General features: G+C 41.1%; 1 protein-coding gene and 1 long non-coding RNA gene across 8 annotated transcripts in view; one reads left to right on the top strand and one right to left on the bottom strand.

Annotated features, from left to right (window-relative positions):
- Positions 1–27280, bottom strand: part of LIMS1 (LIM zinc finger domain containing 1) — a 66379-nt gene that overhangs the window by 12366 nt on the left and 26733 nt on the right. For 2 of the 7 annotated variants that reach the window (XM_079302150.1, XM_079302151.1), the window contains exons 1-2: positions 6548–6884; positions 4148–4307 (exon numbers count right to left, since the gene is read on the bottom strand). In XM_079302150.1, the coding sequence (XP_079158276.1) occupies positions 4148–4307; positions 6548–6729 (342 nt within the window). In that variant the 5' untranslated portion in view covers positions 6730–6884. Of the gene's footprint in view, positions 1–4147; positions 4308–6547; positions 6885–19887; positions 21030–26866; positions 26974–27280 lie in introns of those variants that run through there. The other 5 variants (XM_079302154.1, XM_079302155.1, XM_079302156.1 and 2 more) reach the window with 4 other exon arrangements.
- LOC306800271 lies at positions 7080–14336 on the top strand. The gene is made up of 3 exons (XR_013773791.1): positions 7080–7217; positions 8992–9211; positions 13794–14336. It is a non-coding gene; the product is annotated as an uncharacterized lncRNA (long non-coding RNA).

Genomic DNA, 27280 nt, shown 5'->3' with positions numbered 1-27280 from the left:
TGCACAGACAGAAAGTACAGAATGTGTTTCAAGATTACCTGTTGTATAATAAGAAATGACAAGGATCAAATACAATATAATAAATACTCTTGCAACTGGCAGGATGAGGGAGTCTAATAAAACGTCACTACATATTTATGTTAGAAAATTCCTGTGCCCAACCTGAATTGCACCTATTCAGAACAGAAAGATATTAACTCAGTACAGACTTTTTCAGAAGTCTCTGTCAGAAATTTATCAAGTGCTATTGCAGTGTAATTCTCTAAAACAGATTACTTTTTAAATTTGGCTTTAAAAAAATAGTAATTGAGAGGTACAGGGCTATTATTTTCTCAAGGAGTAATGGAAATTACTGGTTCATTGTGAATTGTGCTTGCTTCCTGCAGGATAAAACTCTTTTTAAACTGAAAAAATATTGAAAGCTTCCTGTTCTGTATAAACAGGTGGTCCAATGGGAGATGCTTAGGTTTGCATGGAGCTGAACAGACCAAACAGGTTTTCTTCCCCTCTTATTTGTGTCAGGCAGGCTGGTTTCCATTTAATCTTGTTTATATTTTCAACCTCTCTGCTCCTGTGTACTGCCCTTTGTGGATGACCCAGTAGTTATTATCAGAGAAAGCCTTGAGCTTCTGTAACAAATCTTAGAGTACATAGTTTAAAAGCAAGGTCATTTCACTGCTGTATGCTGAAGGTCATGGGGTAAATGGCTCAGGATAAAACATCTTACTATGAAATAACCTCCAGCTTACCTGCATGTTTTTAGCTAATTTAAGTGGAAAGTCATGCACAAAATCTGAGACTTTAGAGATTGTTTCTCTACAGCTTTTGGTAAAAACCATTTTAAGAACACTTGAGGTACAACTGGATAAGAAACAAATATGACCATCTGTTTTGCCATTAGTATAGGACTGTGTAGTGCTACCTGCAGAGAAACTCTACAATAGCAGCTCTAGGGAATTCACACCTTCCAGGTGGTGGAGTAAAAGTATACCAGAATTGCTACCACTTCACACCTAGCAGCAAAGAATGGAGTTTGGTAACTCTACTGGAATATGCTTGAGCTAATTTTTGTTTCTATTGAGTGCATAAAAAACCTGCTAAAATGATGTTACTGAACAAACTGGAACACAAATCAAATATACCATACCCACAGTCTCTGTGCAACATTAGGCACACAGCTCTCAGGAATCTGAACTATCATTTCTAACACAGGCTCCAGAGGACATCCACAAAACCCCTGCAGCTGTGCAGACTAAGCAGTGGTGGGCACCACTTGTGCCAGACCACAGAGAGCTGTGCTGATTGGGGTGCCTGCAAGGCAGCCCAGAGGTTAGTCCTGCAGCACATGAGACCTGACCAGTTCCACCCCCACCCGTGGAACACAGTGTGAAAGCTTATCATGGCAGTGTTTGACAGCAAGTGTGATAAGCAGCTTAATGACTAACTGGGGGAGCCCTGCAAGGCTTCCAATAGGCAGGGGAACAATATTTGTCTTCCTAATTGCTCAGAGCTGGAAATCATTTCCAAGAAATACTAGCTTAGCTAAACCAGGCACAGAATAAACACAAGTTCATGCTGGGCAGTCAACAATGCCTGCATTTACCCATGAGAACCTGCTCAGAAAAACACATTACCTGACCACAACTCCAAACACATCCAACTTCTCAAACACTGCATTAAGGCAGTCTGAGGAAGATGTCCTTTCTGCCCATCTTCTCCAGTCACTGCTTTTCTTGACAGTGATACAGATTATCTCAAGCCATCTGAGCACTGTCAGCCACTCTTGAGCACTTGTGAACCTAAGATAAGTCCATCTTCTACCTGCTCAGGGCTTTCCTTCCTCTCACAGATTCACAGAATGGGTCAGATTGGAGGAGGGGTCATCTGGTCCAACCTCCCTGCTCAAGGAAGGTCATCCTAGAACATACTGCACAGAATTGCATTCAGATGGTTCTTGAGTATCTCTAGTGAGGGAGACCTCACAATCTCTTTGGGCAACCTGTACCAGAGCACAGCAAAGAAGCTTTTCCCCATGTTCTGCTGGAACTTCCTGTGCATCAGGTTCTGCCCGTTACCTCTTGTCCTATTGCTTGGCACCACAAAACAGAGCCTGGCTCCCTCCCCTGACAGATAATCCTCCTTCCTCCCTTCATTGATGAGGTCCCCTCTCAGTCGTCTCTTCTTGAGTCTGAACACGCTCAGCTCCCTCAGCCGATCCAATGTTATTTTAGCTCTGTAATAATTGTGGCAAGAAGTGTCTATCCTAATTGAAACTTTCCACTTTCTAGCTAACATTTCTCAAGCTACCCAGCCTGAAAAAAACCCTACAACATTACCCAAAATATCTTTAGCATGCAGTGTTATTTTCATGCCTGGGACTCACTGGCACTCACTTCTGACTTACTGTCTTTGAGGGCAGCATGTTGCAGTAAGAGAGTGCTCAAGGATCAATCATCATGAATATGAATCTTAACAAGGTAGCAGTAGGAATAAAAATGCCTATAATACAGTGTATTGAAGCACCACTAGGATACTTGTCTCTGCCACTGAGATTCAGGTATGGCCACCCATGAGCAACAGAGAGAGATTGTAACATTCCTGAACTAGGTCCAAAAGTGTGACTTTATTTCTGCTGCAGTCTCCCCTAGAAGATGCAAGATGCCTAGAGCACAATTTCCCAAACTTTTATCTTTAAGGACCACTCAGCTTTCTGAAAGAAGTCCCTGGAATGTCTCATTCTTTTTTGAGTCAGAAAAAGAATGAATAAAGTATTCATTATTTAGAGAAAATACATTTTATTGGTTTAAGACAACTTTATTAATATAATTACAAATATAGTTATTTTAGTTTTGAAATGTTCGTATCACTTTACATTTGCCTCAGGTCTTAACGTGAAAGGATGGACTCTTTACAGAGTCAGCTCAGTATATATTAACAATTATAATGCAACTTGTTAACTATCTGGGGGTGTTCTTTTGTTTCTTTTAATTAATTCTGTCTTGCAGCTCACCTTTTGATGTCTCATGGAACATTAGAGGCTGATTTACAACAATTTGTGTAACACTATCCTTAGAGCCTTTTGATCCTCAAACAAGGTGAGAAAAAAACAAATCTCCAGGAATCCCCTTAGCCAGTCTCTTTTGCAATCCACACTCTTCCCTCAGCCTCTCCTCATCATTACATAACATGGCTCTGTAAAATCAGAAATGCTTCTCTGGAAGATAAACTATTGTGCTCTTGCCAAAGGATGACACCTGTATGTGAGAGCACAGAATCGTTGATTTTACACTCTGCTCCTTTTCAGATCATCATATGACACAAGTCCTGTAACTGCTACCCCAAGATGGACTGTAAGCTACTCGAGCAGTGCCTTATCTCTCTGACAGTAATTCCCTGTCTCATACTATCTATTGTTCCCTATACTAATCACTTAATGTTTTATGAACCAGTCTAGAGCTTTCACTAAAGTCACTTTGTGCTGAGTCACATTCTGAATTCCCGTGATAGGGGGACGTAAAAGAAAATGAAACCTATATCAAAATACTCTCCTAAGATAAGGCAAATAAACCTGGAGCTGAGAAATAAGAATAGGATCAGGTTGTAATCCCTGAAAGCGTGCTAAAAACTGATAATTTCAAATGCTCTGGACTATTAAAACTTAATAGTTGATCTTACACTGGCCCTGTCTGGTTTGGATCATAGCATGCTCACACACGGATCTTTTCCAATGCCAAGCTGTGCTCAGTGAATTCAGCAATAAACTCCTATGGACCACAGGATGCTGGGATTTCTCTCTATATGACTTTCTCCTCTAAGCAGTATGTTTCCTCTGTATTTCTGGTATGATACATCAGACTTACAAATTTCAGGGAAAAGATCTGCACTGAGAAAAAATCGCCAGGAGTTTTTCTCTCAGTGCTGATAACATCACAGTCCACATTTAAAGAACATTATATATACTGATGTCCTCCAAATTAACACAGAAATGCTCCTGATTTTTTTCTCCCTTTACTGGGCATACTCTTTCAGAGCCCAGATCCTCCCACGTGACTTTCTAAGCTATCCACCTGTCTGTAGTTACTTCTGCTGCAGGAATGAAGGCTCAAGAGGGGATATGGATACAGGAGGGGTCCTCTGCCCTGCTTACCTCATAGAAGAGCCCTTCGGGGAACTGCTGAAAGCACTGGGCACAGACGAAGCACTGCTCGTGGTACAGCTCACCGTTGCTGTTGACGATTTTCTCGGCAGGGGCAAAGCCCCCCCGGCAGCGCTCGCAGATGGCGTTTGCCAGCGCGTTCGCCATGTTGCTGCCATGCAAAAAAAGAAAAAAAAAAAAAATAGAAAATTAGCCTAAATAGACAACAGCACTCAGGGGTCTTTCCCTCCCCCACATACACCAGGCCATACTGCATCAACCTAATGCTAAGCTGCTCAACACAAGTTTTTCAATGGACTTCACGACTTGGCATCTCCTCAGAAATAAAACTATCACTTCTCCCTGCTCCCTAATTCTTTAGAATCAAATCCCCTGTGGTGCACTCTAATTAAAAACCCCAAACAGAAACGTTGTCACTACAGACACATTCATGATGAAAAAAATACAGGCAATTCAAAGTACTATACAAATTATGAAATATATTAAAATTACTAAAAAAAAGGACAAATATTAATGATGGAGGACTGGCATCACATAGGAAAACATAAATTATTTATTGTAAACCAATTCCTAATTCTAAATAAATAAATAAATAAATATATATATATATATATAACAGCATTAGTTCAGAGCTCTAAATAAACAATGTGAAAAAGCATGCAGGATATAGTCTGGCAGATATTAATGAAAAATAGAGTAGTTAAATAACTATCCATTATACAAGCTCTGCATTGCTTAAAGTCATTTTACAAATTTAGTTTGAAGTCATGGGATTTTTGATTGGTTTGTTAGGGTTTATCTCAGGGAGCTCAGCTCATCATGTGCCAGCTCATAGCCCACTCCAGGGCAAAGAGGGAGGGTGGGAATACTCTGGCTGCCCCAGTGCAACCCACACACAACCAACACAAGCTGGCAACTGCGTCAGGGATGCAAAGAAATACTGAAATAGCAACCTTGGTTGCTTCTCAAAGGCAGAGGACCGAAAAAATGGCAGTGTTGTAGCTGTCCACATCTGCAGAAGACAGTACAGCTGTGTTTCAGTTAATTCAGGCCAGAAAAGGGCTCTTTTGATTTTCCCTTTAGAGACATTTTGTCACTCCTATCTAGACTCTCAAAGTTCTGCCCTTCAGGATCACCCCTCTGCCCAAATACCATGTGGTAGCACGGAGCAAATATAGGGCAGTGGTCTAGTTTCATTACAATCTGATGTCAGCTGACAAAACCACCAACTAAGAATATATCTGGCTGTTAGGTTCTTAGACAAGTGACATTGTTTCAAACACATGTACATGCATGCACAAATTTTGACACAGCTATCATGCTATGCCTGTAAGTGTAGAGCCTGCAGTCCTCTGCAAGATGCCAAGCCTTCCTTCTTATGTCTTTAAGGGGATAAAGCCTCTGGGCTCCCACCATGTTCAATAGGAATTGAATTCATTCCTTGCACACCATCCAAGGGAGCAAGCAAACACTTAGCACGTGGTTCAAAATGGAATGTGTTTTATCTATTTCTTACACTGTCTCACAGAAGAGCCCTACACAAGGTCACATCTGACATGTTATTATTAGCTGGTACTTTCTTTTCTCTCTCTCTTGATCTTTGCAGATGAGGAAAATGTTGACTGAAGTCCAAATACCCATTGCCCTCACAGTGAAATGAGTGGGCAAATTTCACATAAAGGTCAGATGCAGAATGGCCTAACCCATACATAAAAAAGAGACCTATGGACAAACTGCAGTGATTATACACATAAACTGTGATTAGCTATAAAGCTCACCAATGGTCTTCATGGACTGTGTATGCTTTCTGTGGGGGAAAATCTCAGTCTGTTTCCCCATCCTCCTTATTAATCTAAATTAAGAATAACCACAAGAGAAACTGGGATCTTTCATCATCACTTCAACATTACTCGAGCATTAATGTTAGGCACTGCTGTAAATAAAGTATAATCCAAGCAAGAACATGAAACAAGGTTCAAAAACAAACAGAAAGTTTCTCTCTTCAGGAAAAAGTGCTTCACTTTGAAACACATCATATATGTAAAACCAGTGAAGTATGTAATACTTCTGCATTAATGAAGCAGTTTATCCATTTGCCCAGAATAACTGGCAAAAAACCTGAAGGCAGAGAGACTGCTTTACAAATTCCAACACCATTTTTACTGCTGGTAAAAAATTCTGATGCAATTAAGGATGAAATTTAAAGTAACAATTCACATTTTAGTTGACAGTTACAACTGGCAATGTTTCAAGCAGAACAGTGGCAAAGGTTGAATGAGAGAACAGCTTGCACAGCCTGAGCCTCAGATCTCAGATAATAAAATACATAACATAAAATACACCAGTAAGGTCACTGCAGTTACACCCCAAAGCTGAACAGAATGAACTTACAATCTTGCATAAAAGTCACAAAACTCTTTGTAGAGTTTTATTTCACTGTGCCTACGTTGCAATTTTGACACTGGTTTCTCGTCTTCATTTCCTGCAGAGTTGTGAGCATCAGGAGTGACCTTGTAAGCAACCTCTTCATCCTCTGGGATGGGGTACGGCTGAGCTCGGCGCTGGAAGTCCATCTCGCTCTGATTGCTTTCCCAGGTGGATATATTCTATGCTTGTACTGCAAAGAAGCTGCAGGCAAAGTCTGCAAAACAATATGCTGGACTTCCCCCTTGTTCCCAGCCAAGTGATTTACTTTCACAGCTCCGTGTCATGTAGCTGGAGCTACTCAATGCCCTGCTAGAGCTTCAAGTTAAAAGTTCAGTGGTGGAGCTGTGAGCCTGTCACACTGAGATTTAGTGAGGCTGGCTGTGCACAGAGAACACTCCCCTGCCAGCTCCTCATGTAAACTTGGGTGCTGGAAAGGGTCTTCGCTGCTGGCTGCTGACAGAAGCTGCCCAGCAGAGCTGTGGTGTGATTAACTTATGTGAGCACATAAATACACCACCAAAATTTTCTGCAGCTTCTTTCTGCTGAAGGGGTGTGGAGGCAGAGTCCAACAACATTTTATCATGGACAAATCAGCAGTGGAAAGAAAGCAGGAGGAGAAGATTCCTGTCTCCAGGTAAATATTGCTTTAATGCTATAGTGCATTAATTGCATTGTAAAAATGGCATTTAATGCTCCACTTCAGTCTTCTAAGTCATATGTGTTGAATTTATCTATAGGTGTCCTTCCTCTTGTCAGTACTTCAGACAAGGAGTTGGTACAGGCAGATAGTTTGATTTCTGTTGTTTCTCAGGCCATTAACTGACAGGCATGTCATAATGGACAGTATAAGATGGAGGAAAACCAAAGCTTTATTTCCAGTGATGTTCTGAATTTAGAACAACTATCCAATGTATGAAGACTAACTGAAGTAAGATTTGCAGCTAATAATTACACTTCTTCAAGCTCTCCCTGCTTGAAGCACAGTCCTTGTGGTAAATGTGGGACATTCAGCTTCCTGCGCTTTCATTCTGCAGAAAAGGAAGGCTTTTGGGAAGTCCTCCTGAGTAACTAACTTTTGTGTTGAACTGTCTCAGCCTTATTAGCAAACAGTTGAACTGCAGAACTGCATGTACTTTGTGTTCATAACACACAGCACACTGGTAGCTAAAGAATGCTAGTCTGTGAGGGGGTATGAGGAAGCAGAGTATGACAAGAAGGAGATGAGTAACGGGAACAAATAGAGAAACTAGAACAAGAAGATCAGAGAATCACAGAATCATGTAGGTTGGAAAAGACCTCAAGATCACCAAGTCCAACCATTAAACTAATATTGCTACATTGCCACTAAATCATGTCTCCAAGTGCCACATCTACACATCTTTTAAATACCTCCAGGGATTGTGACTCTAACACTTCCCTGGGCAGTCTATTCCAGTGTTTGACAACATTTCTGTGAAGAAATTTGTCCTGATCTCCTATCTAAACCTCCCCTGGCACAACTTGAGGCCATTTCCTCTTGTACTGTCACAGGATATGACAGAAGGTCCAGTCAAGGCTACAGTTTCTTAATATACCTGCACCTTTCCTAGGAGCTTCCTACAGAGGGTCGGGATGGTTTTTGGCCATATCTCTCAGCACTAGCTAGGACAGCTCAGCAGGCATACAGCAGCCCACACGCCACTTTCCATGCAGGCCTGAGCTTGCACGCAGCCACCTTCCTGCAGCTCAGCCAACACAGTCCCACACTGCTGCTTCTGCTGACAAATTTGTGGAATGGGTTTGGTCAGTGTCTTTCCTTCACTTCCCCTCAACAAGGAGCAACCCCCTAGGCAAGCTATTTCCTGGCATGGGTGGGACCCAGGCAGCATGACCCTGCTTATTTGCCTGTCTGTAGGTGTGATTATTCACCCTATGCCAGAGCTAGCAGGAGTCACAAGCTCTAACAGGCTAAGGAGGCTGCACCCTCACCCCTGACACAGCCTGGCTGCAGCTCAAGCCCTATTTTTATCTGTCATGGGGCAAGCTCCAGATGGAGCAATGCTCAGGTTGTAGCCCTAGGCCACAAAGATCTTGCCAGAGCACCACTGCAGTCCTGGAACAAAAGGTTCCTAAATTCTCTGGAGCATGAGTGATGAAAACGAGTAGTGTCCGGCAACAGACATGCAGGTATAGTGATGCCAGTTCTTCATCTTGCCTCCCAACACTTTCTGCACAGGTCAGTGCTGAGCTTCTGTGGGTATAAAAAACTTCAGTGAGACTGACTGCAGTGTGCTAAAAATGCTGATTCATCCAGGATTAGTGCAGGTGCATGAAGCCACTAAGATAAGAAACAGCAAGTTAGCATATCCCTTCCTCTTATCAACATTTCCTCAACAATTTCCCAACACTTTTCCTGTATATTGTCCCAGATCACAGACAATTCTCTTGGGAACATTCTGCTGCAAATCAAAAGTGCCCTGTAGAGTCTTTCTCCTGGTGGACTAATACAACTCCTGCAGTAACCTGAAATCCACAGGTGATCAATGTGGCTGGAAGCCACTTCTGCTGCCTCATGTCCTCTTGCTTGCTACATTTACTTGCTACTGTGCAATCTTCTGCATGGCTGTAGCAAAGCAAGTAGTACAGCAGGTTAGTGCAGTAAGATGTCCATTCAAAAAGCCTGGTTTTATCTTCCTAGTTTTTGTCAAGAAGTCCTTCAAAGTAATAGGGACTCCATATATGCAATAAGTAGAAGCTGCCTGGTTCTCCAGTCATATTACCATTGCTGCTGGAGGAATGACTCTCAGTTTTTTTTCATTAAGCAAGAAAGGAGCTTGACAGGAGTTTAAAAAAGGCCTTTATGCTACTGAAGCAAAACACAGCTTCTACTGTGAAGGTCTGGTAATCCACAAATCCAGAGCAGCTGGCTATCTTTCTCTTTTCTGGCATTTTGCAGGAGGCATGCTGCCAAGATCTGAAATACATTGTTAAAAACACACTACATTTTCATCAGGGAATTCTAGGTTGCTCTGAGGTGAAGCTGTCTCCACAGGGAGTGAGAAGCATGTAAGGGGTTGTTTTGTAGCAGCAGCTTCCCAAGGGCATTCCCTGAGATATGGGACAAAACTTACCAGCCTGTTGTTAAAGATGCAGCGTTAGAGGGAGATAGAAAAGGGAGTTGAGTGTTCAACTAGAAAAGGTATGTATGAAAGAAAAAGACAGTCTCCTCTTGGCACACTGAGGATCTTATCAGAAGCCAAAACTGATGGTAGGGAAGGTGCTGAAGGAAATGGTAGAAGGGGGAGGGAGAAATGTTCCACTGTGGTTACCAGAAGGGCTTTGGTAAACAACAGCAAGAATAGGTGCATTGCCTAATCCCTGCTGAAGGATGAGTGCCGCCTCATTCCACGCTGCTTTCTCCGGCCAGCTTTCCAATCTGCCGCCCATGCCGGCGGCTGCCAGGGACAGACAGGGACTCTTACAGAGACGGCTCGGTGGCCAGCCAAGCCCGCGGAGTATTTCACTCCGTGCCACAAATAGCCGTGCGCGGAGCGGTCACGGCTCCAAACAAGGGGCTTGGCAAAGGCAGCTGCTGCTTGGCGACCTGTCTGTGCCACCGAGACATTGTCACTGCACCGCCGGCACGGCCGGGAGGCCGGGCGACCTCGGGGACAGGCGGGGGATGAGAAAGCACAGTGCATCCCACCACTTCCCCACAGGTACGTGGGGTACATCTCAACGATGTACGATTAATAGATGCTATGCAGCGACTCTCACATGCAAAACACAGAGCAACCTAGAGCAGAAGTTTGGCTGCAAAAGATGCGTGGGCTTGCAGTGCCCTGCTCTGATTTCTGCACCAACATTTTAAAGTGCAAGTTGACCTTTTGTGGGGATTTTTTAATGAAACTGAAAAACATTCTTGGTTCTGGTTGCTGCAATTGTTTATCTCTTAAGCAATAAAATACTTTCCGTGTTAAGCTGGTCTCCTAAGGCAGTTTGAAAGAAGGCATGAATCTTTTATATAATTCAAATGCTCATTACAGGTAGGATTTTCACATGTGCTTAGCACTGCTCTAACTACTTTTTCTATTAAAAATTATGGAAAACCATTTTGAAACCACTGCAGTAAAAATCAGGTGAATTCTGAGTGCTCCTGAAAGTTTCATTCTTTAGTCTTCACCTCAAAATGCATAATTAAGCTTATGTGGTGGGAGTTTAAACAGGGCAAACAAAAAGCAATTCTAGTTGTTTCATATCCTTGAGTATAAATTTATTCTAGTATAAACATGTCCAAAAAATGCTTTGGTCTCTGCAAATAGAGAAACTTCACATTCCATTTCTCCATAAGGAAGTAAATATAATTGGAATAGACAGGTAAGCAGCAGCTTCCCACACAATGTTTATCAGTCATTCAGGCACAGTGAAGTATCAGCCTCTGATAGAATTTGTAGAAAGGGAGAGAAATATGCAACTACAGCATTTTCCTGTTATAAGTAATATTTCAGAAAAGCATTGTCTTTTCTTCCTGGTGGTTACAAGTATTACCAAATGAAGCCACGCTCTGTGTAAACCAAGTAATGACTTCTGTGTACAGATATTTGATACTCTTTAAAACATTCATCTCTTCCTCCCCCACTACTGTTTTTTTAAATTCTGTGCAGACAGGAAAAACAAAACAAACACAGTATCATATATGAGAAGCTCACAAACTCCAATAATTTTGTGTTCCATGAGACACAGCATATTATAGATTATTCTTGAAATTTGTACCCTGTGTAGTTGTCTGCATGCCTACTTCATTATGGTATACAAATTCTGTATCCAAATTCCTCCAACTCTATAAATTTTAAGGATGCATTTGCACTGATGCATTTCATGTAACATTTACAGCCTCATTTCCAATTTAAGAATAGTAAAAAAGGTTAGCCACTTAATACTAGGGGCTGCACATCAAATGTCCCTGAGACACTCACTGTGAAAAGAACCATATTTTCAAGCCCAAAGAGAGAAAATCAGGTCCACCAAGCTCTAATAAAGTGACAGGACAAGAAGAAACAACCTCAAGTTGCATCAAGGGAGGTTTAGATTGGACATTAATTTTTTTTTTTTTTCATGCAAACGAGTGTCAAGCATTGCAATAGGCTGCCAGGGAAGCAGTGGAGTCAACATCACACGAAACTATTTAAAGGATATGTAGATGTGGCAATTGGGGACATAGTTTAGAGGTGGACTTGCAGTGGTGGGTTATTCATTGGACTTGATAAACTTAAGAGACTTTTACAACCCAAATTATTCTATGATTCTAAAATTATATCATAACATATTTCTCTTTAGGGTAACGGTTTCATAGCACAAATATTCAGTTCATGTCATCTGTCACTGACATCCTCAGCATAATGGCAAATGCCAGCCTTTGATTCTGCCTGAGTCATCTGCCTGCACTATATGGAACCAATGTTTTGACAAGCTGAACACCATGACCTGAGCAGTTCACCCAGGAGCTATAATTATTGCTATGACTCAACATAACACCCCAGCAATCAGGAGAGATTTCCAGTACATCCATGCAGCTCCTTGTAGGGCAGAGAACTGCAACACCAGGCTTCCCAGCCCACAGCAACATCCTTATTATAGTCACATCTCTACTGGAGACACCATGCTGAGAAGACCTTCCACTTTAGCAACCTGCATGTCACACCCATCTTTTACTAGTACTTTATTACTATTAATCTACACCTTCAGCAAATTAATCTCTTCTCACTTTCATTAGTCTGAGCTTCCATATGACAAAGTTTTTCATTGCCTGAATTAATTAATTTTGAGCAGAAGTACAATGTGTTATAGAAAACATCTCAGCTGTTCCTCTTCTCTCATACACATACCAAATTGTAATTATTAGTCACTCCAGGCTTTGGTTTCATATTTTTCTTTTCCTACACTCACTAAAGCATCACCAGGCTTTAAAACCTGCAGAGGATGGCAGACAGCTAAGCCATCTGCAGTTAATACTGCAGCATGAAATAACAGCCCTAATATTCAACTGCCAAGAGAACAACTAGAAGCAGTTTATGTTTCTAAGACTCAAGAATGAGTAATGTCAACAAATAACACTAACACAAAATAGCATTTTGACTTCATTACAACAGTCTTAACATTTAGAGTAATGCAAACTAAAGGTCTTCATCTTCTACTTTATATTTATTAGCTATTCAATGCTAGTAGCACACCTGTCAAATAAACTTGAACAAATTTCAGTAGCAGTTTGTGCAAAGCAAGACTTACAAGTGTTTCTTTAGCAGAAGGTTTGGCAAGGGTTTTTTACACCTTTTTGCCAGTTTTTTTCTAATGTAATGATTTCTGTCTCAACACCTGACTAATCTTCAATGAGCAAAGCAGCAGTGGGCAGCTATAATATTTATTACAACACTTATAAGGGAAGAAGGTATAGAAGTTACCTCTCACAAGAATATACTGATGAGCTTATCCAAAAGAACAGTGGGATTTTTTGCTTGACAAAACAGAAGCAAAGGAAAGAGGGTGGATGACAGGGGTTTGTGCTTTCAGTCAGGGAGGTTCGAGCCTCATTCTGCTTTGCTACATACCCTGATGTAATCTGAGGAGTAGCTTTAGAAAGCATTTTAGAAAGCATTTGACTTTAAAACTACCCAGTTGTACATTTCAGGCAAAATTAACAACCTGCAACTTGGTAGCTCATGGAGTTATCCTATTCTGAAGTTGCACTGCTAATGTCCTTTAAAAAATGTATATATTAGGACCAGCTTTGCAATGTATCAGAAATAGGGAATGCTTCACTTCAGTTTCTGAAGTCCATGAGAAGAAATGTACAAAACAAAACCTGAAAAGCCAAATATTGTGCAGGACAAGTAACTTTCAATGCAAACTTCCTGTACTGGAACAAGGAGACTAGCCAGGGCAGTTCTGAGGCATGACTCTGAGTGGGAGTTCAAAAGGTAGGTTCACCTCAGGATCAAGAACTTTATGATCTACAAAGAGTGTGGCATGCATGAATTTCATATGCTAGGAAAGACAAACATCATTTCATATTTGCTCTACCTTTGTCCACTCATTCCTTGAATGTTTTGAATCTTTAATTTAAAAAAGCACAAGCTAAGAAACACTGCCAGGTATTGCTGTCTGCGTCTGCCAGTATGTTACTTCCTTAGAGGCTAATAGTAAAAAGTTCTTAATTTTTATTTTTTTTTTTTAGCTCTGTTATGGCCATTAGGGCACCCAGAAGCAGCAGAACAGCTACAAGGAAATATGTCACAAAAGTCAGAAACCAAATTTCTCTTGCTGGACAAAAGGCTTCAAAAGATCAGAAAGGTTCATCTATAAACATCACAGGATGACTTAGAATCTGCTGGTAAAATTGAGCAGTATCATCAAAAAACACTGTTCACAGAGCATTATATATGAACCCATCATTTCAGAATTCTACCAGCAGCTACCTAAAATGATAATTTCTACTAAGCTGGAAGACACAAAGATGAAAACTGAACAATGGCAGCCTAAAGCTGCTATGACAAATCAAGCAAGGAAAAAACCCCACATAACTATGTGTACTACGTCATCAGATAATACACATGAAAACTCAGAGCACTGAGTGACTTAATAAATCCCCTGAGATTGCTGGGTACAAGGCAAGACCAGAGGAGTTAATTGAAGAAAAAAAACCTGAATGCCACAAACTCTGCAGGAAGTCCCTGAGACACAGCAGGTGGCAAGCTGGGGTTACTACCATAGGCAATCCCATAAAAGGCTCACTCTTTCCTTCTACCTCCCTCCACAGGCATCAGCCTTTGGCCATCCTCAGAAGCAGCATACTTGGCAAGCTCTTCCCATGCCTGGAGAGCATCATGTCAAAGGCTCATGGTGCTCTCGAGGACACTGTGTCAGTTAGCTTCAGGCTTCCTAGAACAGTTCAGTGACTTCAGGAAAACAAACAAAAAATATGAAGAAAGGGAATCCAAACTTACAACCTTTACATTTTTCTCCCAGATACATGCAAGTCAGTAACTTTGATTAAGTGGTAACATTGGCATAATTTAGTTTTTCTCTTCTGTATGTAAATTCACTTCAGTGTGACAGACTGCATTCAAAGGACACTTTAATTATAATGAAGAATAATAATACATTTTCTTTAGAGATCACCTCTGATTAGGTATCATCAGGACACACAAAAACAATAGCAAAAGAAAAGAAATGTACAATTTTCCCTTTAGTCAGCTAATCCTGTAAATAAGAGCAGTGAAATCCTACTTGAAGCTTAAATGTTTACTCAGATCATAGATTTAGGAGGAAAAGCAGTTACTGCTTTGGTTGATGCTACACAAGCAGTTATCTCCGGTCATTTGGAGTCATGAGAGGTGATAGGCAGGGTGAGCAAGTCAAACAAAATTGCTTAGTTGCTATGCAATGCAGGAGACAAGGGGAGTGAGAAGGCAAGCAAAAAAGGGTGTGTTCCCCAGGAGTTATTTTAACCCCTAGAGCAATGAAAAGTACAGCACAAATGAATAGTAAAACCTCTAGTCATGTGGATACCTCAAACTAAGAGGCAATGCAAATTCTAGCTATCCCAATATTTAATCTAACCATGAAGTATATTTTTGCTGGCTGTAAATTACTCTAATTAATGGTACCAATTCAGTGTTACATTTACATGGACAAATCCCTTCTTCAATTAGAGCAGCTAGCAGGCAAGCTGACAAGTTTCTTAGTTCAGAGTTCCCAAACACCTGATTCAATGAGTATTTGTAGCACCCAGCTCTACACTATTCTAGCAGAGTTATTAAAGAGAAGCACAATTTTTTTGTCTTAGCACTTCTTTTAAAGTTTTTCCTGCTTTATTAAGTTAATCCCTTTTTTTATTGATGTATGGAATAATTACTGCTTCACCTGCTGACACTGGCAGGGTGAGCTAGTTAAACAACTCTCACAGAAAGCAGCCATATAAATGTTAACGTTGCTATAAAGATGCTATAAAGAAACATTACCAGAAGAAATCAAATTTAAGTAAGCTTCCAGATACAGAACAGATCTTTTATTTTCCCCTAAACCTGCTCTCAGTACCCTAAAAAGCATATGAAGGCTCAACAGGTCCCTGGTTTCCCAGACAGTCCCTGACCATCATCTTGATTCCTTCTTACTAGACGAGCAGGTTTTCAGAGCTGATGTATGGCTGAAAACAGCTGTCTGGCTACTACATGTGTGCTTTTGATGGCAGGTTAAGGAGATTTGTGACCTTGCACAACTCCCAAATACTGTATTTCATAATGAAAGGGAGACAGCCCTACTGTGTTGCCAGTGGGGCAATTGTATTGATTTGTTTCTTTTTACACTCACCTACAAGCCTTGCTGTGCATAGCCTCAAAGCTCAGTGGGATATAACAATGTGCTCATGCCTCCTGTTTCATCTGTAAGGAAGTCTTTTTGCTTGAAATTTGCTTGAAGGCACATGCACATGCCTTCCAGCCTGGAGTCAATGTGCAGAGGCAAACAGGAGCCTAAATAGATCCAGCAGAAGATTGCCTGCACCTACTCACATACATGTACCCATCAGCTTCAGCAGCAGAGAGCAAAGGGAATGCAGATACTTTAAAACTATTAATATGGAAAACATTTACAGTGCTTTCTGCACAAAACAGAGCAGTGAGTTATGAGTGACTGACAGCCACTGGTGGAAGCTCATCAATGATTATTTATTGTAAATGCTATAATTCACTGTTTGGTAAAAACTTGAGACTAACCTCTTCAAAAGTTGTTCACATTTTTAATGGCATTTGAATGTATATGAACTTAGAAAAGAGAGCTACAGATAGTAAGTAGCTAACAGTGATCAAATTAATTTTTAAGTGTAAGTGCTAAAAAACCCCAAAGAAAATCGCCTCTGCTTTTGCCAGCACCTTGTACTGAGCCTTGAGAATTAATAGTATCAATTCTTTTAGAGGAATCATTCTGTTTTTACAAAAACCAAGGGAGGAGAACGGGAAAGAGCAAAAATAGCAAGCATACTGCTATTGCTAAGTGATTCCTAATGATTAATCAAAAATATATGAGTACAATTTCCTCTGCATCCTGTTTGCTGCAAAAAGCAAGAAAGAATAGATCAGCATATAATCAGAATTTTTTACATGCTGTTTCTAAAGACAAAGCAAGACAAGACCTACAGGAAATTTATTTTTTTTTTTTTCCCACTAAATCAATATAGCTGGAAAAGAACAAGTCTTCAGAACAGTCTCTTCTGAAAAGCGGATTTTTCAGGTTGCATTTAGTTCAAGGATGGCTGCAAGTGTTGCACATAGGAGAGAGATGAAGGTACCTGGCATCCTCCTGCATTTTGAACTCTGCACCCAGGGAACATCCTGTGTAATTTAGGTTTATGAGCTGGTGAGTCTACTCAAACAGGTGAAGAGAGGTCTGCAGTCAGCACCTCGACTTCATTTGAGGTCTAAACCAAGCACATTTTTGTACTGTGCAAGTTCAAGAAAAGGATGAGCTATCCAAACCACCTTTTACATGGCACAGACAGGCTGCAGCTCCCTAAAAAGTAAAGCACCAGCTGCATCTCTAGCAGCAGATTAAAAGGCTGCCAGAGAGGTTATGGGGCTTGCTAAGTGATGCATGGAGTGAGATAGAAAGAGAAGCCAAATTTCCCATCCCCCCAATGTGCTGTGCTGTCAGGACAAATTAAACATGACACATTATATGACCATCATATATTCTGGTACGCATTTTGGAGTCTCAGTACATTGTTTCATGGTGTCCTATTTATTAGTAATCTCATCCATTTTAAGTACAAATGACACTGACATTCCCAGGAAAGAAAAAAGGTAGAATTTTGGCACCAAGCCCTGCTGAGCTGCTTTGTAAAGCCAACACTTGGCTATGTCTCAGCTGCAGTTTGCAGGTACACAGTTCCCTGTCCTACCAAGCACATCTGGCTCCTGCTGTGATGGCTGGACCCACCAGCTGAAACTAAAGGTATAAATGCAGAAGTTCTCAAAGGGTGACCTGGGGACACTGGCATCCTGAGTACATTTTGGCCCAGGATTAGAAGAATACCACTTGAACTGAGAAACAGGTTTCAGTGAACTGCTGCTTGAGGGCTGATATTATTTAACACATCTGAATTAATATGTATGTAAAACAAAATACAAAGGCACTAGAACAAAGAACTGGAGAGAAATACTATGGGAGGGCATTGAAAAACCATGGATGGCAGGATATATTTAGCAGACATAAAAGAAATCTCTTGTCTTTCTCGTGGAGTCTAGATACTCTGAAAGTATTTGCTAAGGACAGGCATCTAAATGGTGCTGGGAGAATATACGGAAAAAACTAGAGCTTTCCATTTTTAGAAAACTTATGAGCTTTTCCTCTTTGTTCCCAATTGCTCTTTGCCCTGTTGATATGTCATAATTCCATATTTATAAAGCCATAGCCTTTTGTCATGGAGAATGCAATAAAAATGACAAATAAGCCTGCCTTGCAAAACACTGAACTATCACAATATGGGGTAGGAAGGAGCAAGGTTTAGTTTGAATAAGAACCAGTTTAAGTTATTAGCAAACATAAGATAAGCTCTGGTTGCAGCTATGGGCTGTCCCCCTGCTCTAAAAGCATCATCTGATCATGTTCTATTCACCTTCTTGTACCTCCAACACTCTGTCCTCCACTGATTCACAAGCCCCTCATTCGCTATTTTCTACAATTTGGATTTTATTTCTTAAGACTAACCCCTGTTTCATGCATTTCTCATCTCTACCCAGAGGAGGCTCAGGAGATTAAAACACTCAGACTTCTGCTGCTGCAGGAAACACACCCCTTCCCCCATGCAGTCCCAAAATGGTCTCATTCTCATCTTGGATGTGCACAGTAGCAACAGTAACACAACCATACAGAGCTAGTACTCATTTTTACATATATGCTTTAAAGAGGCTTTCTCTTCCCCAAATGGATCTGTTTTTTCTCACTGCTAGTTTTTTGTTTGGATTTTTTTTTTTACAAAAGAAACTAAATGTAAAAATGTCAAGAATCTCTGCACATCTCTGTCTACTAAGCCTGGTTATTCTTCCAGCTGCAGTCATATGACTATAACATATATACTGCTAATGCTATTAGAAATTAATCTCGGAAATAAATTCAGAATTAATACTATGAAGACATACCAAACACACATATCAGACCTGCAACTTAACACATTTCTAGAAGTGATATATTTCTGACATCCCATGGCAAATAATCTTTGTAAATTGCAATCATACATTTTGCCACAATTAAAGTCCTTAGTTGTATCTAAAAAGTAAATCCCCCAGATCTGAATAACCATTCTTCTGAAATTGCTAATGCAGTTGACAAAAATTGAGTAACAACCTTTCAAATTACACAGCACTCTAACCAACCTGATGCACATCCACTACCAAGGAAAAATAATCTAAAAATACAATGAGACAGGCATTAGGAGATAGGAAGTACTTCCTCTCCACTGAGGCTTTTGTTAGCAGACTCACAAGGTTCCTTTCCTAAGGAGCTTGAAGTGGGAATGGATTGCTTTCATGCTGAGCACACTTAGGAAAACATCTCAGCATTTTTACAGGGGTTTTTTTTGGGGGGGGGGGGGCTGTCTGCACCTACTCTAGTTACAAACAGATCTTTTATCTTTCTGCTGCAAACAGAGGCTTTTTGTAAACTCATTGTTAATTTTTTTCAAAAGGTTCACAGCATCAGGAAAACAATCCCAGACATTAAATGGCTTTCTGATTTTTGGTCACCCTTGCTGAGTAAGATCAGGCTAAGTGGCCCTGCTGCATTCTTTTGTCCAAAGCTCTTTCCGCAACAAAGAACCCCCCATGAAGAAACCCAGAGCCCAGCAGCCAGCCCAGCTCCACACCGCCAGCCTGGCACAGGGACTGTGCCAAGACCCAAGAGACAGCAAACCCACACAACCTGGGTGAGCCCAACCAGCTGCTAAGCAGATGGAGCAAAGTTGTCAGGCTCCAAAATGTTTGTTTAGTGGCGAATGCTGGCCGTCAGAAGGGATCCCAGAGCACTGGCCGGCTGACATTTGCCCTTCCCAGAGTCAGGGAAGGCTTCACACCCTCGCCAGGACGCGCAAGGTCACCGTATGGCTCCTGTTATCTCTCCTTCAGGGGCTTCTCTGTCGTGCCTCGGGCTGCTTCTCGATGCATGTGTTTTGCTGTGATTTCCCAGAGCTGTGGTTCATTTTGCTCGTTAAACCCGCCGAAACAAGCGGGCAGCAGAGAAGGGCTCGGTGCCCCGCCAGTACATCCATTCGCACTCACCTCAGGCTCTCTTCCTGTGACCCGGGCAGGACACTGTCAGGACGATCCCGTCTCCTCCTGTACAGACCTGAATGTGACAACTCTTTCAGCTGCAAGGCCGTCATATTCCCCTACCTGGAGGAGGGTTGGTTTGTTGTTTTTTGTTAAAGGTGAGGGGGGTGTTTTGGCTTTGGGCTGGGTTTCTTTCCCCCGCCTCTCCCAGCTGTGGGTGCCGAGGAGCGCGCTGCCAAGATGCCTGGAGAGCAGCGGTGTGTCGGCACACCTGCGCCCGCCGAGCCACCAACCTCGGCACGCAGGCAGGGCAAGGACCCGCAGAGCTGCTTCCTGTTTCTCCTAGGTACACACCCTCCCAAAGGGCACCACATTTCCTTTATCACTCGATCACACCTAAGGGATGTGTGCGACAAGCTCACCCCCTTCCCTGCAACTTTCCTGAAACTCTCACCGCCCCGACAGGCACGACCCTGCCCTGTGCTGGGACTGCGCTGTCCCAGCGTCACCGCAAAAAGCTACACATCTCCAGGACTGCAATGAGTGTTTACTCTTTCCTGTTCTAATTTATGTCAAAAGGAAAGTCATTAGAGCTATGAAAATTCAGGGTTACTCAAGCACTTTGGCAAGCTCTGACACGGAGGTTAATGCAGCAAAGTGCGCCGCAAAGTAACTTCAGTAACTAGCATTTTAATGCTCTTTTGGAAATGCAATAGCACCGTGCATTTTTCTTTTTCTACCTTGAAAACCAAAAGAAAACCACAATGTAATTTTCTTCCTACTCTCAGCTAAGAAAACACAACCACTATACCAGTTTGTCACATTTTGTAATGATGGAGTGTCCTGTGTAATTGTAAAACAGGAATGGAAGTGCTTCAAGTTTCCTGAAAGGCAGGAAGGCAATTAGCAGGGAATTTTTCAAGCTCTGCATCTCATTTCACTTAGTAAATTTTCAGTAGTAAATAAAATACTTCATTTCAGGGGGCTTCAAAAAAGCTTACCACTTCTTGAAAAATGTTTACTATTTATTTGACATTATTCTTGACATATATAAACAAAAACTTAATTCAGGGATTTTACTATGTGGCAAGTGGGGAAAGTGCTTTTTTAAAATGAATTTGCATCTAATAAATGCCAAGAAACCTAAAAATTTGCAAGGACTGTTTTGACTGTAATAGTAAACAAGCTTTATGTGGTATGAATTACAGAGTTCATTATTAAAGTATTTATTTTGTAGCAGAATACATGTAAGAGAATTCTTTAATTTCTCTAAAGGAAAAAAGTGTAACATGGATATATCATGTAAAACCAATTTTGTTGAGATTACCAGACTGAACACAGACTTGGTAATTTCACATAACACTATCAATATGCTTCAGTCTGGAATGTCATCAGCGTGTAATATTAAACATCACACAGTGGAAAAATAACAAAATTGTTTTGGAAAAAGAATCATGTAACATGCCTAATAGATAATGGTTGCAAAAATTCAAAGTGATTTATATGATGTTAGAGGGTTGTGCATACTGAACTGTCAACGAACTATACACATCTGAGCGCTTGTCCTCAGAAAATTAAAGCAAGAACGATCACAATATTTGCCTAAACATGCTGCATTCCAGTTTCAAATGAAGTATTTAAAGTTGTCTCTCAGTTCACAGTAGGATAAGCTTAAACATAATTGAATTCCCTGCCAATTCCTTGCAGTCAGTCAATCAGTGATCCAATGAAAAGTTAATGCTGTTATGACTGGAGCTTCAGGACTGCAGATGACAGATGTTCATGGCACAGCAGCTTTTATACATTACAGTTTATACTCTGCTTTAAATATCTGTGTACAAATTACTTAATTTATACAAATGATCAATTTTAGATAATAATCTAAAAAGTGATGAGTACATTTTTTTCTGTGAAAAAGCTCTTTGCAAACTACTGAAATTGAACTATTACCTATAAATTTGTTCATAGATTCTTATTCACTACAGAAGCCATCTGTTGAGCATATACTGAATAGTTTTGTATTAAACATGACACAAGCCAATAAAAAATAAAAGGACAATTCTTCACCCATTTTGCTCATGCACATTGCATTAGTCTGAAACACATCACTTCATTAAACTTTTATTTATTCACGTGAGCAGCTGCTGCGCTTGGGCAACAACTTTTACTCAAATATCTTTGGAAACCAGAGCTACACCAAGAGAGAGCATGCAAATTAAAGGAATACAGCAAGTCCAAACATAAAAGTGAGTTGTTATACAGATCAAATCCACTTAGACAAAAAGGAGGGCAAGATGGTTAGGTTTCCAAAGACCAGGGACTCAGCTCCATTTCACAGGCCTCTTCAGCAAACTCCAACAGGAACCTACGCTGATACAGAAAACACCTTCTTGGAGGGCTTCAGAACAAGCTAAAAGCTTTCTACAAGAAGAAACGCAAACTGGACTAATTTTCTGCCCTGTGGGATTCCCCATGAATCTTCACAAGACATGAGATTACAAATCTGAGTTTACCCAAACAGTCAAACTAAGTTCTGAGTAGCAAATACAAGTTATAAGAGAGGTTTTTGTAGAGATGTTGCAGAACACAAATGTTATTTCTTGACTAACTCACTTAAATGCTTCCACAAAGCAACTTGGATAGACCTGCCTCTCCAAGAAGAGCTTCCCCAGCGAGTGCCTCCTGCTCCCCACACCCCTTTTTACCTTCTAGCCCCTATCTGCTGTTTATAATTCCTTTTTTCAGAGATTACATTCTTCTCTTGTGGGATGGGGCCACTTGGACCTTTCACATTCCATCAGAATTTTTGAGGACCAGCCAAGTTACCACAGCCTTTCTCATTACCAGTAATACACAGCCTTCTTGTATATCCTGTACTTTGAAGATTTATTCTTCATTTTCTAGTGTGTGACTCTTCCCTCATGCAAATGACCATCCTCCTGTCACCAGAGAAAGCCAACATTGCTATTGTGATGTGATGGATAACTATGGTGGTACCTGTCTTTCAATCAGATAAAAATATTCCCCCATGTGTAAGCATGTACCATCTGTAATGTGCTCACATTTACAAGGTAGCTGCCTGCTCAAAGGGGAGCACATTCCTCCATCTCCTCATTGCTCACCCAGCTTATGACTGGAACCAGTTTCCAGAGGGATACATACACGAGTGATCATTTTCTACTATTTCTTGCAAGCTTGGGAAGAAAGTACTTTAAAGTGAAGAAAAAGAAAATGCTTACACTTCAGCCAAGGACTCACTGCAGAAAATGAAGGAAGGAGACAATAACCCTTCTGGCAGTTTTGCAAGAATCCCTGAAGCACCAAATGATATGCCAATCCCAGCAAAGCTTCAATCTCTCTGGAACTGCAGAATGAGTCCCCACAGATGGGTTTGGGTGCCAAGGAATAGTGTACCACACTGTGGGTCTCTGCTGGGACAGGCAGTGATAAAATGAAATGCACAGAGAGGATACCAAGCCAAATGCTAAGGACACACACCTTGAAACTAAAATTTCAAAGCTTCACAGGAGTCTAAACTGTTGATTCAAGGAGTTAAATAATTGATTACGTTTCCTTCCTTGTCTATGTCACTCCAACATCCGTTTTGATGTTTCTTCCCATGTTACACTTAGTGATAAATCAGTCCTGAACTATGCAAATTTAATCTGTGGATTAGACTTAGTACTGAGGCATTTGATCTATCTATGTCACACTAAAAGAGTTTTGGATTTCTGTCCACGCTCCAGCTGACCAAGTGGGATGGCTGCAACTTAACAGTACCTACTAGTTTTCATTAAAATGCCTGTCCCTGCCTTACAATGTAAAGTAAAAACCTACATGATGTTTGCAACCTCGTCTAGTGCAAGGTGTACTGGCCCACTGTGGGTGAAGGGGGGGTTCAAGCTAGATGCTCTTTAAGGTCCTTTCCAACCCAAACCATTCTATGATTCCATGGTGTGCTCAACACTCTTCAGAGCAGTGATGCACTCAAGCCACTGAAGTCGTCTGGGATATAATGGGGCAAAGAAAAGGCAGGGTGGTGAGAACAGGAGTCCTTTCTCATGCTGGCAGTACCAAAGGCATCTCCACCATCATGACTAGGGGCCCACAAGGTTTCAGTGGAGCATGGCAGAGATCCCTGCTTTCATTCCACATATTCTATTTCAATAAAAATAATTTAAAAAATAAATAAAAGCAAACATGGGAAAATCTTCTGTCTGCCTGAATGTAGAGCAAGGTATTCTGCTTTCCTTTTCCAAGCTCTCTGCACGTGCGGCTCCAAGAATTCTTAAATTCAGCAGAGAAAAAACCCTGCAAAAAGCAGACTTTTCTCCAGAAAGCAGAAACCTACTTTGGCTGAGCTTTACAATACCTCCCTCTACTGGGAAAATACTGCCTTGTTTCTCGTGCCAGTATTTCCTCCTACAGCCAGAGGGTGGTATGGATTAACTAACCCACACATACTTTAGTCATTCCAACTGGGGCCAAGCTGAGAGCAGAGATGAATGAGACCAGCAGGTGAAGACACAGGTTGGCACTATAGCCAGAAATTTATGCTGTTAATCAGCAGATGATCCATGGAGATGATCTGTGAGTAGGTGTGCAAAAAAGAAAGCATGACACAGCGTGAATCAGTTTTGTCCTGCCATTTGTACATAAGTCCTTTAAAAAACAGGAGTGACAAACAAGCTGGTGAACAGTTGATGCTTTAAGATGGGTACCATTACTCATATGGACCCTGTATATGATGGGGTAACATCTAAAAAAAGAAAGGGGAAAAAAAACCCAAACCCACACCAAAAAAGGGGAAGGAGAGTTTCCTAAGATGAAAAGTCTTATATTTTAAAAAGTTTACTTCTACTTGTACTCTGCTACTGTAGGATGCAATAAATTGCCTCTAGAAATGAAAGCAAAATGCCCCACATGCCAGCTGGGTGGTTAGAAGTTCCCCAATAGATGCTACAAAAGACTGAAGAAATCTCCAAGTTTTAAAAAAATGAAGCAGACCTAGAAAACAGGTGGCAAATGAAGGAAACAAGAAACTGCCCAGAGAGCTGCTGACCCAGATAGCCCAAGGAATTACCTGCTCTGGCAGTCAGGTCTGTGTCCCAAAAGCCAGCAAGTCCCTCCAGGGGTGCAGAAAAGCTGATGGAGACATATCAGATGGGCAATTGCTGAGCCCTGGTTTGGGTGGAGAGCAGGTTGCAACATCTCAGATCCCAAACTGACTTTACCCTTTCAGCAAAGGAATGGAACTACTAGAAATCTTAATTTTTCTCCAAACATCACTCATCATGGTTAAATAAATGAAAACAAAACTACAGCAGCCTATGAACTGCTTTCTCTATTGACTACCAGCAATTAGTCTCCTTCCGTCTTACAAATACTTTTCAAATGACTAACACTCCATTACAAGTGGAGAAAGAAAAACTTCTCACCAAAGTTTTGTCTCCTTACATTGAAATGAAATACCAAGGGGAGAAGACAGTACAATCCCCTTGAGAAGGCTGGAACAGGTGCTGGTAACACTGACAACATGCACATGGCTTGAAGGTACCATCACCTCCTGGCACACAAACAAATACAACCATGAAAGCAGTGGCTGACATTATAGCTCCAAGGGCTGGTGTTTTAGAAGAGCAATCCAACCCTGAGCTCTCAAGAGGGCACCAGAGCCTTTGAATGCTGCTGGTTGTATGGTGAGGGATGGATGGTCAATTCAGCAGCCCAGCAGCAGCTGGCTCTACAGCTGTAAACACTCAGCCACCTCACACAGCCTCTACTGCCCAAAAAACCAAGGCAGGGAAAACACATTACAGAGGAAAGAGGAGGAGGCAGTAAGTGCACAGAGAAAACACTTGACACAGCACAGGTCAGACATACTGAAAAGTGGTTCTATACTCTGACCAGCACTTCCAAGAAAGGTAGAAAATGGTGGCTCCCTTTAAATGCTCAGAAACCTGTAGTATGATGGTTTATTGTAAGAACTAATATATTCTGTAAAGCAAAATACAGAAACAAGATCAGCTGTCTACAAAGAATGAAGATGAACACATGTGAAAACATTTAAAAATCAAAGGCAAGGTGCAATTTTTAGTGACTCAAAAAATCTTAATTTTTATGTATTTACACTTTCGTTTTGAAATTATTAAAACTATCACAGCAGAAAAATCCATACTGGGAAAAAAAACCACAGTGCAAAAGAAATGAAAGTAATTCAACCTGGACATTCAAGATGAAGCAAAATGAAAAAGCCATTCCCCCTTCCCTCAACACTGTAAAAATTACTTTGGGATTCAGCACAAAGCATAAAAATATGATCTCACATGGACTTTTCATAATATTTTAAAACACATAGAAAAAACATACCTAAGATTCTTAAATTAGAGAAAAAGCCTCAAACCAAAACTGCACAGCTGCCCTACTATAAAAGCTTTGCTTCACTAGCAAAGTTACCGACTTCTGAACACAGCCACACCAGATGTGACACAATTTCTGTTACAGGTGGGACAAATCTTTTCCTTCCACTGGAATTAAAGTTTTGGGTTCTATTACTCTGTTGTGGTGTCTCCTCCTCAGCCAGCAGAAAGCTCATCAGCAATGGTGTATCTTCAAACTCACCATGAATCCTCTGTTCTGGGTGGGGACAAAACAGTGTCCCTAAAAACACTCCCAGTGAGCAACGGATAAAAAACTACTGGAAATACCAGAATACCTCTGTGCATTTCCAGAACAACAAAGAACTTTGCTAAAAGCTCTGTTACCATACTGCTTGCTGTTAGTAGCAATAAAACCCAGCAAGTGAAACTATTATTTGTCCTCTTCCTAACTCTCTTTATCACCATTCCCATGCATGGCTCCTGCTCCCATGAATTTCCCTGTGAATGGCTAAAAGCCCATTGTAGCCAGGCTGTTGGCTCAAAAGGCAGCACAATGTGCATTCCAGCAGATGCTTCAGCCAGACCCTCAGCCCCAGGTAGACACTTACTGTCAGTCTGTAGCCTCTCTGGCAGCACATTCACAATGAGCAGCCTCTCCCATATAAAGCTTCACATCAAATGCCCACTGTATGTTTTCCCTGTGGTTATTACTGGTAGTTGTGATAAAAAAAAAAAAAAAAAAAAAAAAGAAGAAAAAAAAAAAAGTGACCCAATAAACCACTTCCTTCTCTGACCCTGTAAAAACCTGATGCTGTGAAGAAGAGGATAAATCTATCAAAATTCACAGTTCAGCTCCACAAATTGTGTCATGCCAATTCTCCATCTCAAAACCACCAAGTACAGAAAAGGAAGCAAACCTTCCAGCTCATATAAAGGCTAAAGCTTTCATTATACCACTGGTGTATGGCACAGAAGTACAAAACAGTAAGAACAGCAGGACAGCATTCCAGGTCCTTTTATGG

Source organism: Erithacus rubecula (assembly GCF_903797595.1).
Source record: "Erithacus rubecula genome assembly, chromosome: 1".
In the NCBI taxonomy this organism is placed as follows: Eukaryota; Metazoa; Chordata; class Aves; order Passeriformes; family Muscicapidae; genus Erithacus; species Erithacus rubecula.
This window is presented reverse-complemented; position numbering and strand designations above follow the sequence as displayed.